At 46.8% G+C, this 15,353-nt stretch overlaps 1 protein-coding gene across 1 annotated transcript in view; it reads left to right on the forward strand.

Moving 5' to 3' along the window:
• mmel1 (membrane metallo-endopeptidase-like 1) overlaps nt 1-15,353 on the forward strand; it is a 112,336-nt gene that overhangs the window by 42,664 nt on the left and 54,319 nt on the right. Inside the window, exons 6-7 of the mRNA XM_038773851.1 lie at nt 5,168-5,263; nt 5,952-6,070. Coding sequence (XP_038629779.1) covers nt 5,168-5,263; nt 5,952-6,070 — 215 coding nt within the window. The remainder of the gene's footprint in view (nt 1-5,167; nt 5,264-5,951; nt 6,071-15,353) is intronic.

A 15,353-nucleotide genomic window follows, 5' to 3' on the forward strand; every position in this document is an offset into this window, starting at 1 on the left:
GGCGACCGAGTAATACGCAAGGGGTCTTTTCCCTCCTCAATGCTCTTGCAACAGGAGTCCTGTTGCAAATTCCCCTGCTTCATTCACATAAAGAGTAAAGGGCTTGCTGAAAGTCCCATGGCAGGGGCGCTAATCATGGCTTGTTTCAAATGTATAGTTTTAAACAGGGCAGGGCAACGTTCTTCTGTAACTGCTCCCAATGCGCTGGGGCAGAATGTACTTTTCCAACATGATTTTTATGTTGGGCCCATAGTGTGCCAGTACCTGGACCAGGATTGAAGGGAGTAAATGGTGGCTTTCTCGGGGAGGTTGTTGTCTTTCAAATGTAGCGGGCCATTGCTCCTCTTTCCAGGTCACTTTGCCCTCCTGTTTGCCATAAACTTCTATCAGTCAATTTCATCCGTCCATTTCAATATAAATCCCATGTATTACTTTTTTCCTTTGGCCTCTTTGATCACTTCTCCTATTTGCTTTGCCTTAGTGGGATGTCTTACGGCCAATGTTAAATGGGGTTCTCAAATTAAACCCATCCGAAAAAGGTCCCTCTGACTATAGGTCACTGTACAGTACTAACATTCCTAATCCCACAGCACCGAAAAATTAAAAGGAGTGATATGCAATGAGGTCTGCGTTCCTAAGTGACTTTGTGTTTGTAAATTGTATGCGTGCTCATCCTCACGAGCATACCAAGCCGTGCAATGGGTCAGTACATTCCCTCGTCTGGACACTATCAGGTGTTTTAATAGCTGTGCCCAAGTTTCATTAATCTTTTGTAGGACTTCCTGCAGTTTAAAAAATTTTTTTTTTAACAGTGGTACTGTAAGAGTTAACGTTCAGCTGCCAGCATACAACACAGACACAAGGCGATCGGGCGCAGGCTCAGAAGTTATTAAATTTTGCAGCTAGTGAGCTCGTATTTGAGACAGTTCTATAAACATTCCATTATCAATGCAATGTATTACCGCTCCTAATTTGCAGAGTGACTGTCTGCCTAATAGGGGAACGTGTCGCTAGTTGTGGTACATCCTTCCTGGGGGTTAAATGTTTCTTGGCCCCTTGCCTGATCGCCTCTTTCCCTCTATTTGCTGACCAGTGTTCGAGGGACTCATTTCCTTCATTCTAACGATTATCATTATTGGGAACTCAGCCCCCATTTATGCCGGGTGGGACTGCAATCGCATCCTTCAAAGCTGGCTAAGATACACCATAACAGTATTTTAGAAGCAGCAAAACATCCCCTGGGAGGGGGCTATAAGTACCACACATTTAAGTCAATTTCCAATGATTAATTTTATAGGCATTAGCTATTCTTAGAGACATATATTTTTCTTTGTTAATTCAGAAAAGGTCAACTGCTTGCTGAAATGGTTAATGTGGGCAGCACGGTAGCATGGTGGTTAGCATAAATGCTTCACAGCTCCAGGGTCCCAGGTTCGGTTCCCGGCTGGGTCACTGTCTGTGCGGAGTCTGCACGTCCTCCCCGTGTGTGCGTGGGTTTCCTCCGGGTACTCCGGTTTCCTCCCGCAGTCCAAAGATGTGCGGGTTAGGTGGATTGGCAATGCTAAATTGCCCATAGTGTCCTAAAAGTAAGGTTTAGAGGGGGGGGTTGTTGGGTAACGGGTGGATACGTGGGTTTGAGTAGGGTGATCATTGCTCGGCACAACATCGAGGGCCAAAGGGCCTGTTCTGTGCTGTACTGTTCTATGTTCTATGTTTCCTACAGAAACTAAGGAGCGGAGAACTTTGAATAATGCCATTTATGTCTTTTCACATGATCTAAAAACTTATTCATATTCAATTACTTTTATTCGTAAAGGCACTTTCTTACTTTTAAACTGATCGAATTTCCAATGTTTCAGTTCATTAGAGAAATCTCAACAAAATCACTTAAATTATAATCTCTGACTCACAATGACAGACGATAAAAAATACAACCCACTCAGCACTTCATGCGTTGACTAAAATTGATTGGTCAAACAAAACACACAGATTCTCACAGCTCACAAATATCACAGTTAACCGTTAGCTTTATCTCACACAGAAATCTGAATTCCTTTTTTCCACAGGAACCCATCTGTTACGCTTTTATCTTAATCTTCTATTTACTTTTACTCCCCTCTTTTTTGTTTCAAGAGGGGAGTCAGCTTCATTAGATTCCTATGCAGGACATATAGGTTTTCTTACCTCATTCTGTTGCTTTACGATTTTTCTTTTCATTTTCTTACTCATTTTGACTCCCTTATCTGTCCTCTTTAAGGGGTTCACCTTTCTCTCTCCGGATATCTTTACTGAGGCTTCGGGATGAACTGTGAGGGGACGTTAAGTTTATTGTTAATCGTTCCTTGTGCAAAATACTTTAGAACATATATATAACAATAACAACGACCGCAAAAATCATTTACAAATACTACAGGGAGCACACACCGGTGTTTATCCTTTCACAAACCTCGAAGTCTTTTTTTTTTTTAAAACTTAGTCTCTAAGGCACCTTTTTTCTTTCCATGCAGCTATCATTAATTTATTAATTAAGATAATTCTCCTAGCATGAGTGACTGGCCAGTAATTAAGGCTGCCGAGCTGCAGACCCCCCTTTCAGCTGGGAGAGTCCTGTTTAGAGATTAGTTTCGGGGTTTACTTTCCGTTAAATTAGGGAAACTGCAACGACTACGCCAATTTCTCATGGAAATTATAATAAAGACAAATTCCTCGAGGTTTGATTTAAGGAAATTTATTTACACAAAATATTTGTGGAGAGAGAGTGTTCCAGCTGCAAAAGCCAGTGCACTGCATTCTGAGATTCGATTGAAGACAGCATGTTTTTATAATCTGAAGTAAATAGGGCAGCATGGCGGTTAGCACAATTGCATCACAGCTCCAGGGTCCCAGGTTCGATTCCCGGGTTGGGTCACTGTCTGTGTGGAGTTTGCATGTTCTCCCCATGTGTGCGTGGGTTTCCTCCGGGTGCTCCGGTTTCCTCCCACAGTCCAAAGATGCGCAGGTTAGGTGGATTGGCCATTTTAAATTGCCCTTAGTGTCCAAATTGCCCTTAGTGTTGGGTGCGGTTACTGGGTTGTGGGGTTGGGGTGGAGGTGTGGGCTTGGATAGGGTGCTCTTTCAAGGAGACGGTGCAGACTCGATGGGCCGAATGGCCTCCTTCTGCACTGTAAATTCTATTAAATAGACCTTGGAAAGTACGTATGATGAAATACGTAGTACGTATGTTCTTGTCCTTGGCTAAAACTAACTCGAGTACACATTTTGTTATCTTTCAGAGGACAATGTGTTTTCATAATAAGGCCAAGATCAGAATATTAAGCAGTATTTTGTTTATGTTACCTGACCTACTTATTTTAGTCCAAAAGCAGTGTTGAACTATCGTCAAGCATTTCCCAGCATGCCTCCAAGTTGGCAACTCATTAATTTCCCTTGCACAATAAAGAAGGATGTTAGAACACTGTAAACCATAGGATAAGAATCTAGTTCCATCAGGAAGGCTTGGGCTTTTGGAATCACCTCTGTTAAACTCAAACAGACGTTTTGAAGTATATGGGCAGCATTTCACCGAGTGAGACATCTAGGACTCCTGGAAAAACTGGAGTCAATGGGAATCGGGGGGGGGGGGGGGGGGGGGGGGGGGGGATTCTCTGCAGGCTGGATTCATACCTAGCACAAAGGAAGAAGGCTGTAATTATTGACGGTCAGTCACCTCAGTCCCAGGATATCACTGCAGTGGTTCTTCCGGGTAGTGACCTTGGACCAACCATCTACAGCTGCTCCATCAATGACCTTCCCTCCAACATACGGTCAGAAGCGGGGATATTTGCTGATGACTGCACAATGTTCAGCTCCATTCCCGACTCCTCACATACTGAAGAAACCCATGTCCTTACGTAACAGGACCTGGACATCATTCAGGATGGACTGATAAATGGCAAATAACATTCACACATACAAATGCCAGGTAGTGCCCAGCGCCAAAAATGACAATCTAACAATTTCCCTTTGAGAGTACCATTGCTGGATCCCTCCCACCCTGGATGTTGCCATTGACCAGAAACTGAACTGGACCAGCCATATAAATACTGTGACTACAAGAGCAGTTTAGAGACTAGGAATTCTGTGGCAAGTAACTCCTGTCCCCCAAAGCCTGTCCAAAATCAACAAGGCACAAGTCAGGAATGTGATGGAATACACTCCACTTGGCTGAATGGGTGCCGGGCAAAGCACTCCATCCACCTCCTTGAACATTTGCCCCCTCCACCACTGATGCACAGTGGCAGGAGTGTTGTACCAGCCACAAGATGCACTGCAGGAACCCGCCACCTCTACCACCACAAACAACATGGGCACCAGGTGCATAGGAATATCCGCACTTCCAACTTCCCCTCCAAGACACACACCATCCTGACTTTGAACTATATTGCTGTTTCTTTACAGTCACTTGGTCAAAGTCCTGGAATGGCCTTCCTAATAAAACTGTGGATGTACGTACACCACATGGACTGCAGCAGTTCAAGAAGGCCGTTCAGCACCGCCTTCTTGAGGGCAATCCGGGTTGGGCAATAAATGCTGGCCTCGCCAGCAACACCTACATCCAGTGTCCGAATAAAAAAAAAAGTAAGCACAAAACATAACAGTGTTGTTCTGGAATACAATCATCTCTCACTTTAATAAAGAGTGTTGCAAACACAAAGGTTATTGGTTTCAAATTAAGCAATGAACTTGTTAATTATGTTTTATCACACTTACGTTGCAATGGGTTTACAACAATTCATTCAATTCACTGCAAATCACTGGGACCGTCTGCGCACAAAAATGTATTTGTTAGAGCTATCAAGCGTTCAACCACCCACCACTAACATGCAAACAAAAAAGCATCAAAACAATGGAATGATTATGCCTCTTTTAAGAGAATGCAAACTTTGTTCGGTTTGTTCATGAATTTGAAGCTGTCTCTGGCATAAAGTGTGAACAGAATTTCCAATTGCTTAATAAAATATTAACTGTGATTGCAAGAAACACTCTCTCTTTTGCCTTACTTCTGGGTAAATTCTGAAACAAGGACAGTAACCCGGCTTCAGGAGAACTTAATTTGCTATAATGTGCAATCCTAAGGTCATAAAGTCGCTATGTAAATGCAAGTCTTGTTTTTCTTTCTTTATTGCAGATTCTATTGAGGAAATGGATGCAGCGCCACTCTTAAATTTATTGGATGAAATTGGAGGATGGCCAGTTACCATGTCTGAATGGGATGTCACGAAAGGCATGCAACAATTTTCAAATAAGTCTCCACCGCTTAGTTATCATTAACCTCTTTTTTAACACCTCTGAGAAACATTGAGAGGCTCTTGTGTGCCTGGAATCCTCTGTTTCCGTTATTGCTGCACTTTAAAGATTTTAACAGGACAATTCTGGGACCCATCTCTACCAGAATGGAGAGACACTTGCAGAGAACGGCACATCCCGAGATGAGCATTTTTTCAGGGCTGTACATGTAGATCTATCTGACCACAAAGGTGACGTATGGTTCATGCCTCACTGGAGCAACTTCTTAGATATTAAAGCAACATTTCTTTTATGTTGTGAGAGCACGTTGCAGTCCACCTAAAGCACATATTAAGTGAGTAAACGCCACATAGGTGAAATGTGGTCTATCCTGGGTTTTCCATTTATTGCTGCCACACCTTTCTCAAGAGGAGGAGGGTACAAGATCCAGAGATGCCAGGGTGCCGGGTGAGATTAAGTTGACAGGCACTGATTAATGACTATGCATTTAATTAAGTAACGGAATGTACCTTTCAACAGACCATTTAGTTGAGTCACCACTCCCCCTGTTATTCTCTTTTGGATCATGAGGGTAAGTTAGATTCTGGCCAAGTCCACCAGCATTCTGCACTGTGTTAAAGCTTCATACCAAATTTATAAGTCTTGCTTCCATTCTGTTCCTCCAGAGCCTGATTGGAGCTTGGAGACCACCCTCACACTGTTCCATACAAATTACAATCAGAGAGTTGTTTTTGACACATTTGTTTGGATTGATATAAGGAACTCGAGTAAATATGTCATTTATGTGAGTAAAATCTAATTCATTTACACTTTTAAGTCATTGTTTTGAACATACCTTTGCAGCTCAAATGGGGAGTTAATCTCTGTGACATTGTAGAATGTCACTGATATGTAAGAAATTATCTGTTTGCATGCATGGGGACCATGAATTTGCCACTGAAAGATTAAGGGTATGTAATACTTTAAAGAGAGCATTTAAAACTTTTGTTTGCAATGACATAGCCATCATACAGCGCCCAATGTGCAAACACTTCCAACAAAGCAACTCAAGGGGCGGGATTCTCCGTGAATCGGCGCGATGGCCCGAACCTGGTGCCAAAACATCCCTAATCACTCCGGCATCGGGCCCTCCGAAACGTCGCGAATTCTCCGGCACGGAATGGGCTAGCAGCGGCGTGATGCCATTCACGACGGCGTCACCCGTCACGACGCGCACGCTGTCAGTGAAGCCGTGTGGCGCCGCAGCACAAGAGATGGCTCCCCCTGTGCCACAGCACAAGAGATGGCTCCCCCCCGCATCGCAGCACAAGAGATGGCTCCCCCCCCGCATCGCAGCACAAGAGATGGCTCCCCCCCGCATCGCAGCACAAGAGATGGCTCCCCCCCGCATCACAGCACAAGAGATGGCTCCCCCCCCCGCATCGCAGCACAAGAGATGGCTCCCCCCCACATCGCAGCACAAGAGATGGCTCCCCCCCGCATCGCAGCACAAGAGATGGCTCCCCCCCCCGCATCACAGCACAAGAGATGGCTCCCCCCCCGCATCACAGCACAAGAGATGGCTCCCCCCCACATCGCAGCACAAGAGATGGCTCCCCCCCGCATCGCAGCACAAGAGATGGCTCCCCCCCACATCGCAGCACAAGAGATGGCTCCCCCCCGCATCGCAGCACAAGAGATGGCTTCCCCCCACGCCGCAGCACAAGAGATGGCCCCCCCCCACGCCGCAGCACAAGAGATGGCTCCCCCCCACGCCGCAGCACAAGAGATGGCTCCCCCCCGCGCCGCAGTACAAGAGATGGCTCCCCCCCCCCGCATCGCAGCACAAAGGTGGCTCCCCCCGCGCCGCAGCACAAAAGACGCCCCCGCACCCCCCCTCCCCCCCCAAAACCGGAGACCCGTCAAAATGGCCGCCCGCCGTGCAGTGCCGAGGTTCCAGGAGCAGGACATCGAGGCGCTCCTGGATGCAGTGGAGCAGAGGAGGGAGTACGCCGAACACGCCTCAGGGTTGCACCACGCCTCAGCCGGCGCCTGTGGAGGGAGGTGGCAGAGGCCGTCAGTGCCGTGGCCGTGGCAGCAAGGACAGGCGTCCAGTCTCACAAGAAGATCAACGACCTTGTCCGGGCACAGCCCCCCCCCCCCCCCCCCCCCCCCTCCCCCCCGCACAGGATGGGTGGCACAGCCCTAGGTGCAACCGACATGGCTGCACCCACCCATGCAGGCTGCAGTGGCAGGATGTGGTGTAAACCTCTGCCGACATACACACAACCGCTGGTCCGCATGTATATGTCTGCCTAACACTGTTGCCCTTTATCCCGGCCACCCTCCCGCTCTCCCCCACAGGAGAAGCGCGCTCACAACAACCGGGAGCGTGAGAGGACCGGAGGGGGTCCACCTGAACTGCGACCACTCACCATCCATGATGAGGGCCCTGGAACTTGCATGCGGATCGGAGGACCGGGAGGTTGCAGATGCAGAGGTCGGGAGTGCATCACCAAGGGAGACCCCCCACTGCCTGCCCCGCTTTCCCCCTTCTCCCATATCCCCCTTCCCCCATATCCCCCTTTCCCCATATCCCCCTTCTCCCATATCCCCCTTCCCCCATATCCCCCTTCTCCCATATCCCCCATATCCCCCTTTCCCCATATCCCCCTTTCCCCATATCCCCCTTTCCCCATATCCCCCTTTCCCCATATCCCCCTTCCCCCATATCCCCCTTTCCCCATATCCCCCTTTCCCCATATCCCCCTTCCCCCATATCCCCCTTTCCCCATATCCCCCTTCCCCCATCTGGCCCATCTAGGCCGGGCCGCCCCAGGAAACGGCCGCCAAAGGGGTCCCGAGTGACAGGGCAGGAATCAAAGGAGTCCACTTCTGGTTCTGCTGGGGAACCACCTAGGCGTAGTCAAAGGGCCCATAAGGTCAAACAATTAGACACTGAGTAAGTTGCCACGGGTGCAGGACACAGATTAGTTACAAGGGCTAGGGCACGTGTATGCACTGTTTGTTATTGAAATCACTTTCACAACTACAGAAGCTGCCTTTGTGCTCTGTCCGATGCGTGCGGGATGTGGTGTGAGGTGAGCGCCTGTGTGTGTATGAGAGGTGATAGAACGTCGGCCTCAGGTGAGTGTGTCCCTCACCTCTCCCCGGTCGCCCTCGCCTTCCCCCCGGGCAGAAGATGGGACCGTGCGCTGCAGTGTCACGGCCGCATGCAGGGACGGTCCGAGTGGAGTGTGGTAACGCTGGTAATCCTGATTCTTTTGCTGTCAGTCTGGTCTCAATAAAATTTGAGATGGATTTGCAGGTATCAATTATTGTTTATTTTAACCAGCTAGCTGGGTGACTCACTCTATTGGGAGAGCAGGACACAACCATGTCTCCTGGATCTTCAACAGTGAGTGAACAAAGGACAAAACATTTCTGTACAGATACATTCAAGTTGCATCAAATTTCACATACATACGACCAAATAAGACAACAGTAATGAATGCAAAATTCCCATAGGCTATCCCTATATACTTCTTGACCTAGCCATATATGCAGAAAGTAAGGAGGCATGGGATAGTGGGAAATTTGGCCAGTTGGATTACAAACTGGCTCACCGATAGAAGACAGAGAGTTGTGGTGGATGGCAAATATTCAGCCTGGAGCCCAGTTATCAGTGGCGTACCGCAGGGATCAGTTCTGGGTCCTCTGCTGTTTGTGATTTTCATTAACGACTTGGATGAGGGAGTTGAAGGGTGGGTCAGTAAATTTGCAGATGATACGAAGATTGGTGGAGTTGTGGATAGTGAGGAGGGCTGTTGTCGGCTTCAAAGAGACATAGATAGAATGCAGAGCTGGGCTGAGAAGTGGCAGATGGAGTTTAACCCTGACAAGTGTGAGGTTGTCCATTTTGGAAGGACAAATCTGAATGCGGAATACAGGGTTAATGGTAGGGTTCTTGGCAATGTGGAGGAGCAGAGAGATCTTGGGGTCTATGTTCATTGTTCTTTGAAAGTTGCCACTCAAGTGGATAGAGTTGTGAAGAAGGCCTATGGTGTGCTAGCGTTCATTAGCAGAGGGATTGAATTTAAGAGCCGTGAGGTGATGATGCAGCTGTACAAAACCTTGGTCAGGCCACATTTGGAGTACTGTGTGCAGTTCTGGTCATCTCATTTTAGGAAGGATGTGGAAGCTTTGGAAAAGGTGCAGAGGAGATTTACCAGGATGTTGCCTGGAATGGAGAGTAGGTCATACGAGGAAAGATTGAGGGTGCTGGGCCTTTTCTCATTGGAACGGAGAAGGATGAGGGGCGACTTGATAGAGGTTTATAAGATGATCAGGGGAATAGATAGAGTAGATAGTCAGAGACTTTTTCCCCGGGTGGAACACACCATTACAAGGGGACATAAATTTAAGATAAATGGTGGAAGATATAGAGGGGATGTCAGAGGTAGGTTCTTTACCCAGAGAGTAGTGGGGGCATGGAATGCACTGCCTGTGGTAGTAGTTGAGTCGGAAAATTTATGGACCTTCAAACGGCTATTGGATAGGTACTTGGATTAGGGTAGAATAAGGGAGTGTAGGTTAACTTCTTAAGGGCAGCACGGTAGCATTGTGGATAGCACAATTGCTTCACAGCTCCAGGGTCCCAAGTTCGATTTCGACTTGGGTCACTGTCTGTGTGGAGTCTGCACATCCTCCCCGTGACTGCGTGGGTTTCCTCCGGGTACTCCGGTTTCCTCCCACAGTCCAAAGATGTGCAGGTTGGGTGGATTGGCCATGACAAATTGTCCAAAATTCTATGATTAACCTAGGACAAAAGTTCGGCGCAACATCGTGGGCCGAAGGGCCTGTTCTGTGCTGTATTTCTCTATATATCCTGATTGGCTCACTTCACATTCTTCAGCCCTGGGGGGGGGGGGGGGGGCCCTTTTACTCAGCATTCCCGTCCTAGCAACTGCCCCTCCCCCTTCCTGGCCATGCTTTGCTCAGTTCCTTTGTTCCGGCTCCTATACCCGGGTATCCTCTACATTATCCTAACTAATTATCCCATTTTGTATCACATTCGTTTGTTCAATTCCTCATTCCCTCCTTTTATCATTTCATGATAACCTATTGGTCCAATCCCTAGCTGTGCTCAGGATTCCCCTCTGGCAGAATTGTGCTCAGACTGCCCGCTCGCAGAGGGGCAGGGGACTGTGGTAGGGACTAGAGTCCTGATAGCGATTTGGCGGGGAAATGGAGGCGACAGAGCATTGGTCGCTGTGCCATCAAAAAGGAAGCAGTATCCTTGATCCGTATACAGGCTAGCATCACAATCAGTATATCGGTTGAGCAGGGATCCCGTTGTCCAAGCGGTTGGGGGAAATGATCTATCCTGTGGCACTGCATAATTGCAGTGATACAGTCTCTGAGCACTGTTAGGCTAATTTTACGTCCCCAGGTCATCCCAACAGCACAAACTACGTACTCCCTCACTAATCGTACCACAAGTTTGTCACTTGTCCACAAGCTTGCACACCCTTTCCCAATCACTTGTCGTCTGCTAGGTTTTCACTGCAGTAATTACAATTTGTCATTAGCACACCATCCCATGGTCAAAATCTATCTTGTGGTCACAAACTTCAATCATCAGTGTTGCCTGATGTTTCACAAAACAATCATGACAAACTGAATTCCCCAAATTTCCCTGGGAGCTGAAGCATTTCCCCATTTCTGTGCATTTCCCCATTTCTGTCGTTCTAAATGCAATATCAAATCATCTGACTACGCTGTATCAGTCATTCTCCTAGGTTTCATATGATTGCTCCTTGACCAAACTACTGGGCTACAGGACATGCCACACCTTTGACTCGATGTTTCATTATGTTCACAATGAATCCCTTTAAACTGGGGACCAATTCTCTAATGCAACTTTCCCCATGCTTCTATCAGCTGTGATTAAAAAGTACAAATTACTTTTGCTGCTCCCAGGAAAAAGAGGGCCTGCGTACCCTCATGACCATTCCTCCATCGGTGTTTCAGTTTTATGCTACTCCCCTGTTTCTCCACCATTTCTTTCCTGAAATGTTTAAAATGGATGCCCATCTAGCTTGTTTTCGTCCTCCTTAACTTTACTCCCATCTGTATATACCAACTCTGTTTTGCTAATTGATTTATCAAGTTTCTGTCCCTTTGTAATGTTATGAATAAACATTAAGGCAGGGTGTGAAAGAATGGTTTCCCATCTTTCCCATCGAGTTGTATTCGCGCCTTGCTGGCAACCCTGCCTCTTGGTTAACTCTGTCAATTCTAAAATTCAGTTGTAACCCTCTGCTACTTTTGTTATGGCTGCCAGACATTTTGCGATGTCCGAAAACTTTTATCCAGCCCTTGCCCAATTTCCTATCAAATTTTGATAGGTGTCTGAGAACTATGATTAGCAAGCACCATACCATATCCATTTGCGTACAGATCAAATTTAATGCTCAAATCGTCCCTTCTTGTGTCTCCTCTCATGGCCCAATTGTTGCTACTGCTGTTTTTAACTAGTCCAAACTGTGCTTCACTGGTCCATCTAAAATCCCTTTTCCAAAGTTTCATAAATGGGTCTAGCATAAAGACGACTAAAGTCTTCCACTACTGGTCTCAAATACCCCAAATTTCTCATGATTTGCTGAACCCCACTTCATGAAACAGGCGCTGTGATTCTAGTAACTTTCTCTCTCATCCCAACACTGGCCTCCCTGCCTGCCTTTGACACTGAATACCCTAAATAATCGACTTTGCTCCTGCCAATCTGGCATCTCTTTCCCCCTATTTTAAATCCTACTTCACGAAGTGTTTTAATAATTTTGGTCACTCTTTCAACATGTGTCCCCTGATCATCATCTCCAATTAACACATCATCAATATATACTAAAGCCAAGTCATCTTTAATCAGCTCCCTTACTATTGCCCGAAAGTGGTTCGGGGAATTAACATATCCTTATGGCAATTTACAGTGTACGCAATGTTTAGTGCCAAAGGTAAAGGCTGTCTCTTCCCTGCTGTCTGGGTCTAAAGGAACACTCCAGAAACCGTTGGCTAAATCTATAGTAGTTAAATAAGGTTTGCCTGCCACCTTCTCCAATGTACTTTGTGAATTGATTAAACCCCGTTTATCCTTCTTTTTGTGACCTTGTTTAATGCTTTGTAATTCGTTACCATTCTAAATGTACCATCATGCTTGCTAACTGCCTGAAGTGGGCTATTTGTCGATGCATATGTGACTTCTTGAATGATTCCGTGCTGTTCCAACTCTTTGATCATTGTCTCCAGCTCACATTTGGCACCTCGGGTCAAGTGATATTGCTTTTACGGCCTGTGTCAGTTTCCCCGAATTGTGTGCTGGAATTGTGTGCTGATTAACCGTGTCATTCTTTCTATTGCTAGTTTTGCTTTCACTATTTCCTCCAGTTACCAGTCGGTTTTTATACCTTAATTTTTCTTTTTATGCATCTATTTTATTAATCTTTTCCTGCCATCAGATTCTCATTTCCTGATACTGCAAGTAATATTCCCTATCTAAGCTCCAGTCCCATATCTGTATTCCCTAAAGCTCCATCTGCTTGCAAGGCAGCGGGCACTAGGACCCGGTGGAGTTGTGCCATATCACTTCCACCGCCTCAGACTAATCTAGATCTCTTTGTTCCAGGACTATGCCGAGTTCAAACTAATCATTTGCAAATCCCAATTTATACATTTTGATTTCGCTTTTTGTTTACTTCCTGAGAATTGTGTCCTAATTAACTCCCACAATGTTAATCATTATTACTGATTTTCTAAAGAACTTTCAAATACTTACCCCGTTTTAAATCTCACTTTAACTGCCGTGTATTCGCTCCTCCTAATTGATGTGCAACTTCGTTTTGCAGAACACAACATTTTAAAAACCAGGAATACCAGAGGAAGTTCACAAGTTCTTATTAAACAGACTCATTCATTCATTGGAGATCTCCATTCAAACAAAAGGAATTCAAAGCATTATACTTTCATTCATCTCAACCAACCGAACAATAAAAGTATGAATTTGCAAGAAACCACAATATAATTGTAACAATCCTGAGAGCTCCGATACAGTTCTAAACTTCTGTTTCCCCCTAGTGGCCATCCAACTCCCAATTCTTTGTTTCACCCATATTCCCAAGAATAAATTTTTAATTTAGCCAATTCTAATTGTACGGAATTGAATTGTCTCCAGAACATTCCATCAGCGGTCGTAACTGAATTGTCTCTGTGACATTCCCTCAACCCGTTAAAGACCTTAACCGAATTAAAGTGTAATTTAATATAACCAATTTTAGCCAATTCCAATTGTACGGAATTGAATTGTCTCCAGAACATTCCATCAGCAGTCTTAACTGAACTGTCCCTGTGACAGTCCCTCAATTCCGTAATCAACCTTTAACTGAACTATTACTATGATATTCCCCTCAGTTCTCATCAACCCTCAGTCGCACCTACATCGACTGAAATTAATTCTTCTAATCCGCCAGACTGACCTTTGATTTTGTCGAGACAATCTTACCTGATCAAATGCGAGTGATTAGACTGTAATCAGACTACGAGAGAGAGAGGAAAATCGACAAGGTCATTTTCCAGCTACTCATATCGTGGGCCCATTTCCTCTTTCCCCATCTGAGATCAGTCCAATTCTGATTTCGCAGATGAGAGGTGATTGTCTGAGAATCCCGGGTTTCGGCACCAAATGATAATCCTGATTCTTTTGATGTCAGTCTGGTCTCAATAAAATTTGAGACGGATTTGCAGGTATCAATTATTGTTTATTTTAACCAGCTAGCTGGGTGACTCACTCTATTGGGAGAGCAGGACACAACCTAGTCTCCTGGATCTTCAACAGCGAGTGAACAAAGGACAGAACATTTCTGTACAGATACATTCAAGTTGCATCAAATTTCACATACATATGACCAAATAAGGCAACAGTAATGAATGCAAAATTCCCATAGGCTATCCCTATACACTTCTTGACCTGGCCATATATCCTGATTGGCTCATTTCACATTCCTCAGCCCTGGGCTCACTTCACATTCTTCAGCCCTGGGGGGGCCCCTTTCACTCAGCATTTTCATCCTAGCAACTGCCCCTCCCCCCTTCCTGGCCATGCTTTGCTCAGTTCATTTGTTCCGGCTCCTATACCCGGGTATCCTCTACATTATCCTAACTAATTATCCCATTTTGTATCACATTCGTTTGTTCAATTCCTCACTGTCACCATGGGTCAGACATTGGCCAATGATGTGGAGCCCAGAGCTCATCGCAGAGCGGGTTGGCATCATCCTCCATGGCCTGCAATAGACGCGCTTCCACCGGAAACCGTGTGAGCCCGGCCCGTTGTGCCGCAGGTGGATGTGCAATGGAGGGGTGGTGTGCATGCGGGTGGGGTGAGGATGGTAGGCTGGTGGGTGGATGAGGCGAGGGTGGTTGCTGGTGGGTGGGTGGGGTGAGGGTGGTTGCTGGTGGGTGGGTGGGGTGAGGGTATTTGCTGGTGGGTGGTTGGGGTGAGTGTGGTTGGTGATGGGTGGGTGGGGTGAGGGTGGTAGGCTGGTGCAGTAATGTGCAGTCTGTGCCTATCATCGGCGATTCCCACGCCCGCCCCCCTCCCCCCCCCCAGACCATGAACCGGGCGGCTATCAGCCTGTCCCGTGTCGCTGGCCCAGCCGGTAACGGTGGGCAGCCTCCCGTCCATGTCCAGCCCGTCTGTCCTGACCATTGCCCCCATCCTCCTCATCCTCGTCCTGCTGCTCCTCCACTCCCGCCTCCTCTGCCTGTGACACATCGCTCCTATGCTGGGCTATGTTGTGCATGACGCAGCAGACCACAATGATGTGGCCGACCCGATCTACGGTTACTGGAGGGCTCCTCCAGAGCAGTCAGGCATCTGAAGCGCATCTGTCCCGTTAGCACCCCATAGCACCTCTCTATCACACCCCTGGTCACTGCATGGGCATTGTTGTAGCGGTTCTCCGCATCAATCTGTGGCCTCCATATAGGCGTCATCAGTCACGACCCCAACGTGTAACCCCTGTTGCCCAGCA

This window comes from Scyliorhinus canicula, chromosome 16 (assembly GCF_902713615.1).
Source record: "Scyliorhinus canicula chromosome 16, sScyCan1.1, whole genome shotgun sequence".
Lineage (NCBI taxonomy): Eukaryota > Metazoa > Chordata > Chondrichthyes > Carcharhiniformes > Scyliorhinidae > Scyliorhinus > Scyliorhinus canicula.